General features: G+C 49.2%; 1 protein-coding gene across 2 annotated transcripts; it reads left to right on the top strand.

Moving 5' to 3' along the window:
• Positions 1 to 1,071: 1,071 nt before the first annotated feature.
• Positions 1,072 to 18,150, top strand: SKP1 (S-phase kinase associated protein 1). 2 transcript variants are annotated; one of them, XM_061578063.1, is made up of 6 exons: positions 1,072 to 1,189; positions 4,680 to 4,778; positions 7,953 to 8,026; positions 10,711 to 10,854; positions 13,814 to 13,954; positions 15,373 to 18,150. In XM_061578063.1, the coding sequence occupies exons 2-6, from the start codon at positions 4,682 to 4,684 to the stop codon at positions 15,406 to 15,408; spliced, it is 492 nt and encodes a 163-aa protein (XP_061434047.1). In that variant the 5' UTR covers positions 1,072 to 1,189; positions 4,680 to 4,681; the 3' UTR covers positions 15,409 to 18,150. The 2 variants fall into 2 exon arrangements, with proteins under 2 accessions (XP_061434047.1, XP_061434046.1); XM_061578062.1 differs by having other exon boundaries at positions 1,091 to 1,226.
• The last annotated feature ends 1,373 nt before the right edge of the window (positions 18,151 to 19,523 follow it).

Here is a 19,523-nt window from a genome sequence, read left to right as displayed (position 1 = left end):
GGCGCACAACTCAGACAATGCACCATCAGAGTATGAGAGCTCGGGGTGAAGCATTTACACCATTGGAACCTCATTTGCCAGTAAAAATATGATAATTGTTTTTTTACCCTTCTGTCTGGCAACAAAACTGACACCTTTTTACGAGGAGTCATGTTTACATAGACCACAATACCTGCAGTCATAATGCAAACAAAAAACACAACTCTGATAATGTATGCACTGTCCTTGAAGTTGATTGGTCCACACCCGAGACAGCTTTCCTTAGAGCCTAGTCTCACATGGTGTTGGACCAGATGACGCCAAAAGGCGCACAACTCAAAAACAGTGCACTATCAGAGTATTGAGAGCTCGGGGTGAAGCATTTACACTGAGACATCTCCTTTACCAGTGCCAAAATATAGTGATAGGTTTTTACCATTTTATCTGGTACAAAAACTGACACCTTTATGCAAGGCATCATGTTTGCAATAACCACAACACAAGCAGTCAAAATGCAAACAAAAAGAAACAACTCTGATCATCTTTTTGGTTCTTTCGGTAAAGTCACGTAGAAGGGAAATAATAAAATAATACAAATCTATAATAAAAATTCTCATGTCGTTTCGTGAGAATTTTGATTGTTTGATATTTTTATTATTTTATTATTTCCCTTCTACGTGACTTTACCGAAAGAACCAAAAATATGAACTCTGATGATAATGATATGCACTGTCCTTGAAGTTGATTGTTCCACACCCGAGACAGCTTTTCTTAGATATTCTTAGGTTTTTTTCGGTAAAGTCACGTAGATAAAAAAATTTTAAATCAATAAAAGTAAAATTAAAATATTTTATTTTTATCTTTTTTCATCTTAAATTTTTTTTATTTTATTTACTTTTATTAATTTAAATGTTTTTACCTACGTGACTTTACCGAAAAAAAACCCTTAAGAATATGAATCCTTGCAGTTACGAAAGCTTTAAAATCTAGAATTTTCTTAGAGCCCAAGTCTCACATTGATGTTGGGACCAGATGCAGTCACCGAAACCGTCAAATCTTCCATTTCCGGTTCCGGTTCGCGTGACGCGGCGTCGGCGGCCATTTTGTTGACTGTCATTTCGTTAGTTTCGGCGTTGACTGCATTTTTTAAACTTCAACAACAGCCGCTGGTGCTACTACTGCTGTTGTTGTTGCTACTGTGGTGGTGGTGGTGAGAAGCCTCTCGTCTTGTTACAAAGTCGCGGCAGGTGCTTGTGGTTTCGTGTGTGTTGTTGTGGTTGTTGTGGTTTTAATGTTAGAGAGGCGAGCTGGCTGGTTGTTTTGGAAACGGCGGTTTGCGGCCTAGCGCAGGCTTTTGTGTGATTTGTTTGTTAAAGTGGGAATAGAAACAAAGTGTAAGGTTTAAGTTACTTTGTGTGGTTGTTGTTGTTATTATTGTTGTTGTTTCACTCGTAGTCTGGTTTGTGTATTGTTTAAGTTGTGTGTGTGGGTTTAATTGTAAAGGAGCGGTGGTTATGATTGTTGTTGCGGCCTAGCGCAGGCTTTTGTGTGTTTTTGTTTGTTAAAGCGGGAATATAAACAACATGTAAGGTTTAAGTTACTTTGTGTGGTTGTTGTTGCTGTTGTTATTGTTGTTGTTTCACTCGTAGTTTGGTTTGTGTATTGTTTAAGTTGTGTGGGTGGGTTTAATTGTAAAGGAGCGGTAGTGTGATTGTTGTTGCGGCCTAGCGCAGGCTTTTGTGTGTTTTTTGTTTGTTAAGAAAGCGGGAATAGAAACAAAGTGTAAGGTTTAAGTTACTTTGTGTGGTTGTTATTATTGTTGTTGTTTCACTCGTTTGGTTTGTGTGTCGTTTAAGTTGTGTGTGTGTGTGTGGGGGTTTAATTGTAAGGAGCGGTGGTGGCTAGCAGAGTGATTGTTGTTGCGGCCTAGCGCAGGTTTTTGTGTTTTGTTTGTTAAGAAAGCGGGAATAGAAACAACGTGTAAGGTTTAAGTTACTTTGTGTGGTTATTGTTGTTGTTGTTTAACTCGTAGTTTGGTTTGTGTATCGTTTAAGTTGTGTGGGGGTTTAATTGTAAGGAGCGGTGGTTATGATTGTTTCGGCCTAGCACAGGCTTTCGTGATGTTTTTTGTTGTTTAAAAGGATAAAACAACGGGGGGAAGAGGGGGCGGGTTAAAGTTATATGTTATATTTAGTGCGTTGTTGTTGTTGTTGTTATTGTTGTTCACTCGCTGTACTTAACCAGTTAGCTTAGCGTTGTTAAAGTTGCGTGTTTGAGTGGCGAGGGGAGCTGTTGAGCGCTTGTTTTGGTTACGGCGGTTGCGTTCAGACGTTTTGTTTATTTAAGTTTTAAACTAACAACGCGACTTTAAACTTTATAACTTTGTGGTTGTTCCACTTCGTTATTGAAGTTGTTGTTTAGTGGCGATAAGAATCGCCGTTTGGTTGGTGGTTGCTTTGAAGATACGGCGGCTGCGGCCTATCGCAGGCTTTTTGAGGCCTTTGTTAAGAGCACAATAAAACATAGAAACAACGGCAGATTAAAGTTAGCTTAATAAGGTTGTTGTTTTGTGTGATGTTAGTCGATGTTAAAGTTTGTTTAATTGTGAGTTAGGAGCGCTGGGAGGGTTTGGTTGGTGGTTGCTTTGGTGATACGGCGGTTGCGGCCTATCGCAGGCTTTTTGAGGCCTTGTTTGTTATGAGCATTAAACAAACAACGGGAGATTATTAAAGTTAATTTCGCGTGTTTGTTGTTACACTCGCGGTGCTTTAAAGTTCGTTTAACGGTCATTGTTGTTAAAGTTTGTTTAATTGTAATGGGGGAGATCGTTGGAAAGGGGTTGGTATGGGTGCGGCCTAGCGCAGGCTTTTCATGCTTTCGGGCCTTGTTTGTTAAGAGCATTAACAAACAACGGGATATTAAAGTTTAATTTCGTGTGATTGTTGGCCCACTCGCCCTACTGCAGTTAATGTAACATTCCTTGTTGTTAAAGTTTGTTTAATTGTAATGGGGGGTCGTTGAGAGGGGTTTGTTTGGGTGCGGCCTAGCTCAGGCTTTTCCGGTTTTCGGGCCTTGTTTGTTAAAAGCATTAAACAAACAACTGGATATTAAAGTTTAATTTTGTGTGATTGTTGGTCCACTCGCCGTACTGCAGTTAATGTAACATTCCTTGTTGTTAAAGCTTGTTTAATTGTAAGGGGGGTCGTTGGGAGGGGTTGGTTTGGGTGCGGCCTAGCGCAGGCTTTTCATGGTTTTTGTTAAGAAAATAAAAACCGTTGGAGGTTAACGGTTTAAAAATCTATTAACTTCTTTTAATTGTTAATTAGTTAATTCTAAGCCGCTTCGTGTAACGCTTCGAACGTCAACGTTGTTGTTTGTAAATTGTGGGGAGAATCGGTTGCAAGTGGGGTTCGAATCGGCAGTTTGTGTGATGTTATTGTTAATGTTGATGTTATTGTTAAGCGTCTTGGTTGTTTTCGTGTAAAGTCACGTAGAATGGAAATAATAAAATAGTAAAAATCAAACATAAAATATTTCTCACGACGTTTTTTATTTCCATTCTACGCGACTTTACCGAAAGAACCAAGAAGATGAATCCCTGCAGTCACGAAAGCTTTAAATCGTTATTGTTAATGTTAGTGACGTTTAAATGTACACAGTTTTACACCTGAACTCATTTGTGTGATGTTAATGTTGATGTTATTGTTAATCTTAAATTTGGAGCTTTCGTGACTGCATTAAATAATAGCATGGTATGTTATTATTTAATTTATTATTTTATCGTTATACGTGACTTTACCGAAAGAACCATAGAGTTATTGTTAATGTTGATGTTAGTAACGTTACATTTTAAATGTACACAGTTTTACACCTGAACTCATTTGTGTGATGTTCGCGTAACTTTACCAAATGCGAGGCTTAGTTAAATAGACGGAGTGTCACGCATTTATTTATGAGTAAAATGGTGGTAATAATGACGGTGCCTTTGTGTGTTGGGGTTAGTAACGTTTTACCTGAAATGTTAATAAGTTTCAGATCTTAACTCTTTGTTTAATTCTCATGTAACTTACCAACATTGATCCTTAGTGTTATGAATATAGAGATCAGAGTTCGATTCCCGCTCACGGCCAACACCGGTTACGATTATCTGAACCAGTCCTGGGCCTCCCCTAGGTCGACTTAGTCTCAAATGAGTACCTGGTGCGGTGTGTAAACATCGCTAGCACTGGGGAGACAAAGGCGGCCGGGCGTGGTGCTGGCCACCCACCCCCTCATAGGTGCTCGCTAACAGCACTTGCCCCTACAGTCTGTGTGTGTGTAACTGTGTGTGTGTAGCTGTGTGTGTGTAGCTGTGTGTGTGTAGCTGTGTGTGTGTAGCTGTGTGTGTGTGTAGCTGTGTGTGTGTGTAGCTGTGTGTGTGTGTAGCTGTGTGTGTGTGTAGCTGTGTGTGTGTAGCTGTGTGTGTGTAGCTGTGTGTGTGTAGCTGTGTGTGTGTAGCTGTGTGTGTGTAGCTGTGTGTGTGTAGCTGTGTGTGTGTGTAGGTCTGTGTGTGTGTGTAGGTCTGTGTGTGTGTGTGTCTGTGTGTGTAGCTGTGTGTGTCTGTGTACCGTTCTGGCCTTCACAGGTGCTCGCTATCAGCACTTGCCCCTACAGTCTGAGGCTACACAGGTGAATCTTTGTCTGTGTCTGTGTGTGTGTAGCCATGTCTAGCATTAAGCTGCAGAGCTCCGATGGAGAGATCTTTGAGGTGGACGTGGAGATCGCAAAGCAATCGGTGACCATCAAGACCATGCTTGAGGGTGAGACGCACACGCTCACCACACAGATACATCGCACACACACACCATACACGCACTGAACACACACCGTACACTCACCACACGCTCACCACACGCTCACCACACCCGCGCTCACCACACACGCATCACGCGCTCACCACACGCGCTCACCACATGCTCTCCACACAGATACATCACACACACCATACACGCACTGAACACACACCGTACACTCACCACACACACACACACCGTATCTCTGTGTATCTCTGTGTGTGTCAGACATGGTTAACCAAAGAGTTTGAATCCTTGCAGTCACGAAAACTTCAAATCTAGAATGGTTAAGGGGCACTATGATACCATCAGTAGGCCTGGGCTGCTAGGTTCTTCGTGCCCCTGACTCCCTGCTCACCATCATGAAGAACCCTTCATGATGGTGGGCAAGCCTCGGTAAAAAACTACGTGGCTGGGAGTCGGAGCTATTAGCTGTTCACCTTGGGGTGCGACAGGGATGTCCTCTGGCTCGCACATTGCTTCACGTCTATTTCGACCAAGTAGTTCGTGACGCCATCGATGGCTGTACCTTAGGACTCATCTCGTACAGGTATAATGGGAAGGGTGATCGATGCCCGGGTGCGGTCAAGCGATGGCTCCTCTATTGGTCACAACCACGTTGTGTATGCTGATGATCTGGTAATTGCTGCTCACTCAGAGGAGGAGTTGGAGGTGCTGCTGCTGAACCTGGAGCTTGTTTGTGGGGCCTTACCATCAGCCCCACCAAAACTAAGCACCTGCCTGGGTATTTTGTACCACCAGACATACCACCCACACAACTCACAATCGGTGATGGGGCAGTAGTGGTGAGAGTGGAGAGTTTCCCATACCTGGGCAGTGTGCTCATGACCAGCTCCGGTTTGACAGCAGAGGTCTCACTCCGAACCTATTTTTAAATCCTTTATATTAAGTTCGCATGCTTGCTTGCTTGCGTGCTTGCTTGCTTGCGTGCTTGCGTGCTTGCTTGCTTACGACCGTGCAAATCTTTCGGTCGTTTTTTAACCCACTTCCCGTGATCCAATCGAGCTGACATTTTCCACACAGACTCGTTGTGCGTGACAATTAATGTTCGTGAAAAAAAAATTCCCAAAATTTTACACTTTTTAGGCAAAAAAATTTATTTTACATATATTCAAATAGAACTCATTCATGGCTTTGGCTGAACGTCAGAGTGTAAGAGCCCAGAGCGTAACCCCTCCACAGGCCGTGGCGGAGTAGCGCAGTTGGTAGCGCCCTCGCTTCCCATGCCAAAGGTCGCGGGATCGATCCCCGCGTCCTCCACAGGCGAATATATTTTTAAATCCTTTATATTAAGTTCGCTGCCACGCATATAAAGGATTTATAGTGAAAAACTTTGTTTTTACGGGTTATACTTATTCATCGGTTGCGTAACGCTGTGTGGAAGCTACCTGGTCTGTTGCTCCGCACGAAGCTTCAGGTCTTCTCGGCCAAAGTCATTCCCTCCTCTATGCTTGCGAAACGTCGACCCCCCTAATGGAACATCTTCGCCGGTTAGACACATTTAGGCTGGCCTGCCTACGATCCATCCTGGGTTTAACCAGGCTGGATTTTCTGAGGAGCTCAAAGTCATTTCCTCCCTTCTCTACGCTTGCGAAACGTGGACCCCCCTAATGGAACATTTTCGCCGATTAGAAACATTTAGGCTGGCCTGCCTACGATCCATCCTGGGTTTAACCAGGCTGGATTTTCTGAGGAGCTCAAAGTCATTCCCTCCCTTCTCTACGCTTGCGAAACGTGGAGCCCCCTAATTGAACATCTTCGCCGGTTAGAAACACTTAGGCTGGCCTGCCTACGATCCATCCTGGGTTTAACCTGTAGGCTGGATTGTGTGAGGAGCTCACAAATCCTTCCACACTTTCACGTGACCCCAAAGTGCACATAGCCTGGCACAAGCGCCGTGGTGACATCACCGCCACTTAGTGGCGAATGGCGTTTGTTGTCTGTATCTCTATGTTTGAAGCTTTCGTGACTGCAAGGATTCATATTCTTAGGTTTTTTCGGTAAAGTCACCAGGTAGGTAAAACATTAATATTAATAAAAATCACGACGTTTCGGAGGCAACACAAGCTTCCGTCTTCAGGTGGAACCGTCACAGCCACGACAGCTGTATCACGTAAATGAGAGATTACAAGAGCTACCACTCCGTTTATATAATGGTCTTTTGTTATGCAGTCTATTCTTAGGTCTCAAGCCTCACCTTACCATATTAATAAAAAGTGTGCCGTATTTGGCCCTTCCCCCACCTCTCCAACCATTATATAAACGGAGTGGTAGCAGCTCTTGCAATCTCTCATTTACTTGATACGGCTGTCGTACAAGTAAAATAAAACAAAATAAAAATCACGACGTTTCGGAGGCAACACAAGCTTCCGTCTTCAGGTGGAACCGTCACAGCCACGACAGCCGTATCAAGTAAATGAGAGATTGCAAGAGCTACCACTCCGTTTATATAATGGTTGGAGAGGTGGGGGAAGGGCCAAATACGGCACACTTTTTATTCATATGGTAAGGTGAGGCTTAAGAGGGTGAGCCTTTGTTATGGAGAGGTACGGTTTGTGACTAAGCCTGGCCTACATAACAATAGTGTGAAAAGGAGAAAACAGCTAAACATGGTAAAGCAAGCCTGGCTGTCTATCAATAACCTGTAATAGTTGTCTGTCGAATAAGATGGTCCAAATAAGTGTAGTTAAATCACGACGTTTCGGAGGCAACGCAAGCTTCCGTCTTCAGGCGGAACCGTCACAGCCACGACAGCCGCATCAAGTACATGAGAGATTGCAAGAGCTGCTACTACTCCGTTTATATAATGGTTGGAGAGGTGGGGGAAGGGCCAAGTACGGCACACTTTTTATTAATATGCTAAGGTGAGGCTTGAGACTGAGAATAGACTGCATAACAAAAGACCATTATATAAACGGAGTGGTAGCTCTTGCAATCGCTCATTCACTTGATACAGCTGTCGTGGCTGTGACCGTTCCACCTGAAGACGGAAGCTTGTGTTGCCTCCGAAACGTCGTGATTTTTATTTTATTTGACTTTTAATAATTTTCGACCTACGTGGTGACTTTACCGAAAAAAACTTAGAGTATGTATCTCTGTGTTTGTGTCCCTGACACTTAGATTTGGGTATGGACGAAGAGGGCGATGAAGACCCTGTCCCTCTGCCCAACGTCAACGCAGCCATCCTCAAGAAGGTGAGATCACCACCACCACCGTATCATCATCACCTCACTATCATCACCACCACCATCATTTCACCACCACCACCATCACCTCATCATCATCTCACTATCATCACCACCATCATCTCACTATCACCACCATCATTTCACCGTCACCACCAACACATCCTCACCACCACCACCACCATCTCGTCATCATCTCACTATCATCATCACCACCATCATTTCACCGTCACCACCACCACCTTGTGATCATCTCACTATCATCATCATCACCATCATTTCACCGTCATCACCAACACATCCTGATTACCACCACCACCATCTCGTCATCATCTCACTATCATCACCACCACCATCATTTCACCGTCACCACCAAACACATCCTCACCACCACCACCTTGTAATCATCTCACTATCATCACCACCACCATCATTTCACCGTCACCACCAACACATCTTCACCACCACCACCACCATCTCCTCATCATCATCTCACTATCATCACCATCACCATCATTTCACCGTCACCACCAACACATCTTCACCACCACCACCACCATCTCCTCATCATCATCTCACTATCATCACCATCACCATCATTTCACCGTCACCACCAACACATCTTCACCACCACCACCACCATCTCCTCATCATCATCTCACTCATCACCATCACCATCATTTCACCGTCACCACCAACACATCTTCACCACCACCACCATCTCCTCATCATCATCTCACTATCATCACCATCACCATCATTTCACCGTCACCACCAACACATCTTCACCACCACCACCACCATCTCCTCGTCATCATCTCACTATCATCACCACCATCATTTCACCGTCACCACCAACACATCCTCACCACCACCACCACCAACTTGTCATGATCTCACTATCATCACCACCACCATCATTTCACCGTCACCACCACCACATCGTGATCACCACCATCTCCTCATCATCATCTCACTATCATCACCATCATTTCACCGTCACCACCAACACATCTTCACCACCACCACCACCATCTCCTCGTCATCATCTCACTATCATCATCACCACCATCATTTCACCGTCACCACCAACACATCCTCACCACCACCACCACCATCATTTCACCATCACCACCACATCCTGATCACCACCACCACCTTCTCATCATTTCACTATCATCACCACCACCATCATTTCACCGTCACCACCAACACATCCTCACCACCACCACCACCACCACCTCGTAATCATCTCACTATCATCATCATCATCACCATCATTTCACCATCACCACCAACACATCCTCACCACCACCACCACCACCTCTTCATCACCTCACTATCATCACCACCATCACCTCACTATCATCACCACCACCATCATTTCACCGTCACCACCAACACATCCTCACCACCTCCTCACCACCACCCCATCTCCTCGCCACGCTGTCTCACCTCACCTCACCTCCTCACCACCACCTCACTACACCTTCACCCTCCCCTCTTACCACCTCACCACCTCCTCACCCCCACCTCACCTCACCCCACCCCCACCTCATCACCACCTTCTTGCCACACCCTGACCTCCCTTCTTACCTCCTCACCACGTTCTCTCTCGTGTCTCTCCCACCTCCTCACCCTCACCACCACCTCCTCACCAGGTGATCCAGTGGTGCACTCACCACAAGGATCTTAACTCTCGTGTCTCCCCCCCGTCACTCACCACCTCACCACCTCACCACCACCACCTCCTCACCAAACCCCCACCTCCTCACCACGTCTCTCTCGTGTCTCTCCCCCTCTCTCACCACCTCACCCTCACCACCTCTGCACAAGGATTTTAACTCTCGTGTCTCCCCCATCACTCACCACCTCCTCACCCTCACCACCTCCTCACCAGGTGATCCAGTGGTGCACTCACCACAAGGATCTTAACTCTGTCTCCCCCGTCACTCACCACCCCATCTCCTCGCCACGCTGTCTCACCTCATCCCACCTCCTCACCTCCCCTCTCACCACCTCCTCACCCACCTCCTCGCCACACTCTCACCTCTCACCACCTCCTCACTACACCCTCTCACCTCACCTCTCACCACCTCCTCACCAAACCTCCACCTCCCATGTTGTCTCTCGTGCCACTCACCTCACCCCACCTCCTCACCACCATCTCACCTCCCCTCTCACCACCTGCTCACCCACCTCCTCACCACGTTCTCTCTCGTGTCTCTCCCCCTCCCTCACCTCCTCACCCTCACCACCTCCTCACCCTCACCACCTCCTCACCCTCACCACCTCCTCACCAGGTGATCCAGTGGTGCACTCACCACAAGGATCTTAACTCTCGTGTCTCCCCCGTCACTCACCACCTCCTCACCAAACCCATCTCCTCGCCACAATCTCACCTCATCCCACCTCCTCACCAAACCTCTCACCACCTGCTCACCCATCTCCTCACCAAACCCCCACTTCATCACCACCTCCTCACCCTCCCCTCTCACCACCTCCTCACCAAACCCTCACCTCCTGTGTTGTCTCTCGTGCCACTCACCTCACCCCACCTCCTCACCAACATCTCACCTCCCTTCTCACCACCTCACACCCACCTCCTCACCACGTTCTCTCTCGTGTCTCTCCCCCTCCCTCACCTCCTCACCCTCACCACCTCCTCACCCTCACCCCCACCTCCTCACCAGGTGATCCAGTGGTGCACTCACCACAAGGACGACCCGCCTCCCCCGGAGGACGATGAGAACAAGGAGAAACGCACCGATGACATCCCCGTGTGGGACCAGGAGTTCCTCAAGGTGGACCAGGGCACGCTGTTCGAACTCATCCTGGTGAGTGTCCACCGCCCCCGGCTCGCCCCCGTTATTGTCAACATCTCGCAGGGTCATGCCCGCGACCTCCTGCGTACCAGGCGAGGCAGTCGACATCTCGCAGGGTCACGGGATCGAACCCACAAACTCTTGCATACCAGGCGAGGTAGTCAACATCTCGCAGGGTCAAGCACGCGACCTCCTGCGTACCAGGCGAGGTAGTCAACATCTCGCAGGGTCACGGGGTCGAACCCGCGACCTCCTGCGTACCAGGCGAGGTAGTCAACATCTCGCAGGGTCACGGGGTCGAACCCGCGACCTCCTGCGTACCAGGCGAGGTAGTCAACATCTCGCAGGGTCACGGGGTCGAACCCGCGACCTCCTGCGTACCAGGCGAGGTAGTCGACATCTTGCAGGGTCACGGGGTCGAACCCGCGACCTCCTGCGTACCAGGCGAGGTAGTCAACATCTCGCAGGGTCACGGGGTCGAACCCGCGACCTCCTGCGTACCAGGCGAGGTAGTCAACATCTCGCAGGGTCACGGGGTCGAACCCGCGACCTCCTGCGTACCAGGCGAGGTAGTCAACATCTTGCAGGGTCACGGGGTCGAACCCACGACCTCCTGCGTACCAGGCGAGGTAGTCAACATCTCGCAGTGTCATGCCCGCGACCTCCTGCGTGCCAGGCGAGGTAGTCAACATCTCGCAGGGTCACGGGATCGAACCCACGACCTCCTGCGTACCAGGCGAGGTAGTCAACATCTCGCAGGGTCACGGGGTCGTGCCCGTGACCTCCTGCGTACCAGGCGAGGTAGTCAACATCTCGCAGGGTCACGGGATCGAACCCACGACCTCCTGCGTACCAGGCGAGGTAGTCAACATCTCATAGCCACTTTATTGATGATGAGAGATGTTGACTACCTCGCCTGGTACACAGGAGGTCATCTGGGGTTCGTTCCCTGACCCTGACGATGCCTGCTATGTTATTTGGTGAGCCTGTGGATTTTATCCCGACACTGATGCCCGCTGCTGCTGTATAGTTGGAGTCTGCGTCTCTCTCACCACCACAGTGGCTATGAGATGTTAACTACCTCGCCTGGTGTACAGGAGGTCGTGTTCGATCCCGTGACACTTACGATGCCTGCTGCTGTATAATTGGAGTCTGTATCTCTCTCATCATCACCACAGTGACTATGAGATGTTGACTACCTCGCCTGGTGTACAGGAGGTCGGGAGGTCATGAGTTAAATCCCGTGACACTTACGATGTCTGCTGCTGTATAATTGGAGTCTGTGTCTCTCTCAACATCAGTGGCTATGAGATGTTAACTACCTCGCCTGGTGTACAGGAGGTCGTTGCGTTGTAGCCGAAACGTCGTGAGAATTATTTTATTATGTTTTATTTTATTATTTCCCTTCTACGTGATGACTTTACCGAAAAAACCAAGAAGATGAATCCCTGCAGTCACGAAAGCTTTAAATCGAAATTTATTATTTTATCTTTATGCGAGACTTTACCGAAATAACCCAAGAGCAGTGTTGAGAGTGGATCAGAGGTCGCAAACGGGTTTTGATCCCTTACCCGTACCCGGCCGCACCAGGGTCGCAAATGGGTACCCGTACCCTACCCGAAATGAGTGACAAACGGTGACTCACTAGTGACTCACGGCCTACCTGTACCCGTACCCGGCCGTACCCGTACCCTACCCGGCCGGGTATTGGGTAGGGTGCGGGTATCGGTACCCGATTGCGACCTCTGGGATGAAGCCATGTTGCAGGCCCGGGTGGGTTGATTCTAGGAACTTGAATCGTGAGAAGAGACAAGACGTTGGGAAATGAGTGACAAACGGTGACTCACCAGTGACTCACGGCCTACCCGTACCCGTACCCGGCCGCACCAGGGTCGCAAACGGGTATCCGTACCTGGCCGGGTAAGTCACCGTTTGTCACTCATTTCCCAACGTATTGTCTCTTCTCACAATTCAAGTTCCTAGAATCAACCCACCCGCGCCTGCAACATGGCTTCATCCCAGAGGTCGCAATCGGGTACCCGATACCCGTACCCTACCCGTACCCGGCCGGGTACGGGTAGCCGGGTATCGGGTAGGGTACGGGTATCGGGTACCCGGTTGCGACCTCTGGAGTGGAGGAGGTCCTCCTGCTTATCCACATTGCAGGCAGCAGAGGGCAGTGTAGAGAGTTATGGGTCTCTGTATTTCTGTGTATCTCTATGGGTCTCTATGTATCTCTGTGGGTCTCTATGGAACTCTGTGTCTCTGTATCTCTGTGTATCTCTGTGTATCTCTGTGTATCTCTATGGGTCTCTGGTGTTATTTCTAATAGCCCGGTGTGGGTTGTAACCTCAGGCCGCTAACTACCTGGACATCAAGGGTCTCTATGGAACTCTGTGTGTCTATGGTTCTCTATGTATCTCTATGGGTCTCTCTGTATCTCTGTGTATCTCTATGTATCTCTGTCTTGATGGATCTCTATGGGTCTCTGTCTCGATGTGTCTCTATGGGTCTCTATGTATCTCAATGGGTCTGTGTGTATCTCTGTGTTTCTCTATGGGTCTCTATGTATCTCTGTGTATCTCTATGGGTCTCTGTCTCGATGTGTCTCTATGTATCTGTATCTCTATGTATCTCAATGGGTCTCTGGGTCTCTATGTATCTCAATGGGTCTGTGTGTCACTGTGTATCTCTGTGTGTCATTGGGTTTCTGTGCCTCTGTGTGTCTCTCTCTATGGGTCTCTGTATCTCTATGGGTCTCTGTGTATCTCTGTGTATCTCTATGGGTCTCTGTCTCGATGTGTCTCTATGGGTCTCTGTCTCGATGTATCTCTATGGGTCTGTGTATCTCTGTGTATCTCTATGGGTCTCTGTGTATCTCTATGGGTCTCTGTGTATCTCTATGGGTCTCTATGCATCTCTATGGGTCTCTGGTGTTATTTCTAATAGCCCGGTGTGGTTGTGAACTCAGGCCGCTAACTACCTGGACATCAAGGGTCTTCTGGACGTCACCTGCAAGACGGTGGCCAACATGATCAAGGGCAAGACCCCAGAGGAGATCCGCAAGACGTTCAACATCAAGAACGACTTCACAGAGGAGGAGGAACAACAGGTGGGACGGGGAGAGAGACACGGGGAGGTGTAGAGAGAGACACGGGGAGATGGAGAGAGACACGGGGAGATGGAGAGAGACACGGGGAGATGGAGAGAGACACGGGGAGATGGAGAGAGACACGGGGAGATGGAGAGAGACACGGGGAGATGGAGAGAGACACGGGGAGAGAGACACGGGGAGAGAGACACGGGGAGAGAGACACGGGGAGAGACACGGGGAGATAGAGAGACGCGGGGAGAGAGAGAGACGCGGGGAGAGAGAGAGACGCGGGGAGAGAGAGAGACGCGGGGAGAGAGAGAGACGCGGGGAGAGAGAGACACGGGGAGATAGAGAGACGCGGGGAGAGAGAGAGACGCGGGGAGAGAGAGAGACGCGGGGAGAGAGAGAGACGCGGGGAGAGAGAGAGACGCGGGGAGAGAGAGAGACGCGGGGAGAGAGAGACGCGGGGAGAGAGACGCGGGGAGAGAGAGAGACGCGGGGAGAGAGACGCGGGGAGAGAGAGAGACGCGGGGAGAGGGAGAGAGACGGGGAGAGAGACGCGGGGAGAGAGAGAGACACGGGGAGATGGAGAGACACGGGGAGAGAGAGAGAGAGACACGGGGAGAGAGAGAGAGAGACACGGGGAGAGAGAGAGACACGGGGAGAGAGAGAGAGAGACACGGGGAGATGGAGAGACACGGGGAGAGAGAGAGAGAGACACGGGGAGAGAGAGAGAGAGACACGGGGAGAGAGAGAGACACGGGGGGAGAGAGAGAGACACGGGGAGATGGAGAGACACGGGGAGATGGAGAGACACGGGGAGATGGAGAGACACGGGGAGGTGTAGAGAGAGACACGGGGAGAGAGACACGGGGAGGTGTAGAGAGAGACACGGGGAAAGATAGATGTTTGGGGGTGGTGGATTTAGCGGGGTGTGGGTTTAGTGGGGTGGTGGTTTAGTAGAGTTTAGTGTTTAGTGGTTTAGTATAGTTTAGTGGTCTAGTAGAGTTTAGTGGTTTAGTAGTTTAGTAGAGTTTAGTGTTTAGTGGTTTAGTATAGTTTAGTGGTCTAGTAGAGTTTAGTAGTTTAGTGGTTAGTATAGTTTAGTGGTCTAGTAGAGTTTAGTGGTTTAGTAGTTTAGTAGAGTTTAGTGTTTAGTGGTTAGTATAGTTTAGTGGTCTAGTAGAGTTTAGTGTTTAGTGGTTAGTATAGTTTAGTGGTCTAGTAGAGTTTAGTAGTTTAGTGTTTAGTGGTCTAGTAGAGTTTAGTGTTTAGTGGTTAGTATAGTTTAGTGGTCTAGTAGAGTTTAGTAGTTTAGTGGTTTAGTAGTTTAGTAGAGTTTAGAGTTTAGTGTTTAGTGGTCTAGTAGAGTTTAATGTTTCACGGAGTGTCGCTAACCTCTCCGTGTTTATCGCTCCCCTGTTCTGCTGCTGCAGGTTCGCAAGGAGAACCAGTGGTGTGAGGAGAAGTGAGGGTGCAGATCTCGGCTGCACGCACTCACCACTCACACTCACCACTCACCAATCGCACTCACCACTCGCACTCACCACTCACCAATCGCACTCACCACTCGTGCTCACCACTCACCAATCGCACTCACCAATCGCACTCACCACTCACCAATCGCACTCACCACTCGTGCTCACCACTCACCAATCGCACTCACCACTCACCACTCGTGCTCACCACTCACCAATCGCACTCACCAATCGCACTCACCAATCGCACTCACCAATCGCACTCACCAATCGCACTCACCACTCACCAATCGCACTCACCACTCGTGCTCACCACTCACCAATCGCACTCACCACTCACCACTCGTGCTCACCACTCGTGCTCACCACTCACCAATCGCACTCACCACTCACCACTCGTGCTCACCACTCGTGCTCACCACTCACCAATCGCACTCACCACTCGTACTCACCAATCGCACTCACCACTCACCAATCGCACTCACCACTCGTGCTCACCACTCACCAATCGCACTCACCAACAATACCCTCTTTCCCTTTCGCGCTGGCTTATAAGGGGAGGTGGAATCCCTCCCCTCACCACCTCCCCCTCACCACCTCCCTCCCCTCACCACCTCCCTCCCCTCACCACCCCACCCACCCCTCACCACTCACCCCTCGCTGTTTGTGTTTATCCCAGGCGACGACCTCCCAAACGCTCCTCACCTCAAGCTCAACATCACCCTCACCCCTCTCTCACCACCCCCCCCTCTCTCTCCTTCACCCCTCACGCCGCTCACCTCTCTCGCTTGTCGCTCACCTCACACGGCTCACCACATTGTCTATTGCAACCCGAGATGCCCTCCCACCTCCTCACCACCTCCTCCCTCACTCCTCTCACCTATCCCTCGCCACACACCACACACTCCACACCACACTCACCACTCACTCGCCACACACTCACCACTCACTCGCCACTCACTCGCCACTCACTCACCACGCCACACACACCACACACTCACACACTCACCACTCACTCGCCACTCACTCACCACGCCACACACACCACACACTCACACACTCACCACTCACTCGCCACTCACTCACCACGCCACACACACCACACACTCACACACTCACCACTCACTCGCCACTCACTCACCACACCACACTCACCACACACTCGCCACTCACTCACCACGCCACACACACCACAACACATCACACACTCGCCACACACTCACCACACCACTCACCACACCACACACCACACACACCACACTCGCCACAACACACTCGCCACACCACACACTCACCACACCACACTCGCCACACACTCACCACACCACACACTCACCACACCACACACTCACCACACCACACACCACACTCGCCACACCACACTCACCACACACTCGCCACACACACCACACCACACACTCACCACACACCACACACCACACCACACACACCACACTCGCCACGTGTAGAGACAGGTCAGGCAGAAATCGTCTCTTACATCATAGAAGCGAGTCGCCGCCAGCTGTACCCGGGGGGTAGTCGCTCGCGTTGTCTCTGCTGCATTGACCCCAGAAGAGGCTTGCGACGGTTCATTGTGTGTGGTGGTGGTGGAGATGGTGGTGGAGGTGGTGGAGATGGTTATGGTGGTGGTGGAGATGGTGAGGGTGGAGATGGTGGTGAAGGGGCTTGCGATGATTAATTGTGTGTGGTGGAGGTGGTGGAGATGGTTATGGTGGTGGTGGTGAGGGTGGAGATGGTGGTGGTGGTGGTGGTGGTGAAGGGGCTTGCGATGATTAATTGTGTGTGGTGGAGGTGGTGGAGATGGTTATGGTGATGGTGGTGATGGTGGTGGTGGAGATGGTGATGGTGGTGATGCTGGAGATGGTGGTGGAGATGTTGGTGGTGGAGATGGTGGTGGTGATGGTGGTGATGCTGGAGATGGTGGTGGAGATGGTGGTGATGGTGGTGGAGATGGTGGTGGTGGTGGTGATGCTGGAGATGGTGGTGGTGGAGATGTTGGTGGTGGAGATGGTGGTGGTGGAGATGTTGGTGGAGATGGGGATGGTGTTGGAGATGTTGGAGATGTTGGTGGTGATGGTGGAGATGGTGGTGGTGGTGGTGATGCTGGAGATGGTGGTGGTGGTGATGGTGGAGATGGTGATGCTGGTGGTGATGGTGGAGATGGTGATGCTGGTGTGACGCTGGTGGTTTAGGTCCCAACGGGGTTGTTTTGTCTCGGCCGTTTTAGTTGATTTTTTTTGTCGTGTGGAGTTTGCAGTGCTGGATCTTGTGGTTGTTGGCATTGGGAGGAGACGCGGGAGGTGGTTTGTTGGGTGTTTGTTGGCTTTTGTGACACTTTTGGACCCCAGTTCCATGGTGGAGGCGAAATGAAACAAGTCGATGGGGAGAGAGAGGGGAGAGTGGGGGGGGAGAGGGGGAAGGGGGGAGAGAAAGCGAACAAACTCCACTAGAACAGGGGGGTGAGTTAATACAAACTCCACTTGATAGCCCAGAGAGAGAGATGAGAGCTAAGGGCGATGCTGTCTGTACACAAAGCCGCTCAACTAACTCCCCCCGTGCTAGCGTGATCCCCACACAGACCACCAACCCCCCCCCCCCCCCCCCCCCCCCCACCGTTCGCTAAAAGTGTTTAACCTCGTTAGGCTGCTCAGTGTAATTATTGTCGTTGTTCTTCTCTGTTCAGTAAAGATTCCTTTTTGGAAAGACTCAAACCTCGTGGGTGCTGTCGCTTCCTTTGTCGCACTCTCCCCGCGTGTTGGTGGAGGGTTGGTTGTTGACTTTTGTGATTCTGACGTTTGGACCCCAGTTCCCCGTCTGGAGATTGTATTTCGCGACCAATGTTATTCATAATCAACGTTGTTGGGTTTAGATCGCGTTTGTTTATAAATGTGTCGTAACCCTCCACCACCCGACACGGCCAATCAGTAAAAAGTGTCACGTTGACAAAAGACAAATAGTTCACTGCTTTAGCCCCCACACCGGTGTTGTGGCTTCAACAACACACCAGTGTGGGGACTAAAGCAGTGAACTATTTGTCTTTTGTCAACGTGACACTTTTTTACTGATTGGCCGTGTCGGGTGGTGGAGGGTTACGACACATAAATAACGCGATCTAAACCCAAAAACGTTGATTATGAATTGTATTTCCTGTGGAGGCAAAACAAGTGGAGGGGGAGAGAGACCTCTGACTATTACACAACTTTTTTTGCCGCTAGCAGCACAGCACTGAAGGTGATTTCGACACGAAATGCAGTCGCCAGCAATAAACACAAACACCACTCGCTGGATGCGCCACACAAAACACAAACAAGTCCTGGATGAGGGAGGGGGGTGCAGTGCTACAGTGGTTGGTGGGGTGGATTTGAGTAATAAATCTGCATTTTTACGACCACTGCACACAATGTAGCTGTTAATTATATACAGGGTCGGGAACCTATGGCTCGCGAGCCATATATGGCTCTTCCGGTGACGGCATATGGCTCCCAGACAATTTTGAGTTGAAAAAATAATAATAAAATAAAAATCAGTTTGGAACTGATTTTAAAATACTTGTGATATTGTTTAATAATACTGTGTCATTTTAAAGTAAAAAGAAATTAGTTTTGAAGATAAAGTTCAGGGGTCACGCCTGCACGAAGCGCAACCTCACCACGTATGAACCAGAATACAAGGCCATCAGCAAAACCATGCAGCACCAGAAGTCGCATTAAAAGTAAGACATTTAATTTATTATACGTTAAAAATACTATATGGCTCTCAAATATATTTAGAAATATTTGGCTTTTATGGCTCTCCCAGTCAAACAGGTTCCCGACCCCTGGTCACTAGCATATTATTAAGTGCCAGGTACTCTGTGAGATGATAGGACAATAGTTTGAGTCCATAATTGGCAATAAGTAGCGACGAAGCAGTTATAAGCGACTCACAGAATTGTGCGCAGTTGCGTCTACAGCACATGACTTCCCTGAAGTCATTCACCTTCAGCGAGAGCGATGCCGATCACGCACAGTTCGAATTCGACCCTCGATCAATGGCTGCAGAAGCGCCCAGGGACAAGTCCTTACTAACAAGTCCTTACTTACTAACAA

Source organism: Lethenteron reissneri, chromosome 65 (genome assembly GCF_015708825.2).
Source record: "Lethenteron reissneri isolate LAM-NWPU_2019-01 chromosome 65, ASM1570882v1, whole genome shotgun sequence".
Classification (NCBI taxonomy): domain Eukaryota; kingdom Metazoa; phylum Chordata; class Hyperoartia; order Petromyzontiformes; family Petromyzontidae; genus Lethenteron; species Lethenteron reissneri.
Note: the sequence above shows the minus strand (reverse complement) of the source record. Positions and strands in the feature narration are given on the sequence as shown.

Excerpts from the sequence above, each read along its gene's own strand:
- SKP1 (XM_061578063.1), top strand. The coding sequence starts at position 4,682 with ATGTCTAGCATTAAGCTGCAGAGCTCCGATGGAGAGATCTTTGAGGTG. Across the intron at positions 4,779-7,952 it reads CATCAAGACCATGCTTGAGG|ATTTGGGTATGGACGAAGAG; the intron begins GTGAGACGCACA and ends CCTGACACTTAG. Across the intron at positions 8,027-10,710 it reads ACGCAGCCATCCTCAAGAAG|GTGATCCAGTGGTGCACTCA; the intron begins GTGAGATCACCA and ends CCTCCTCACCAG.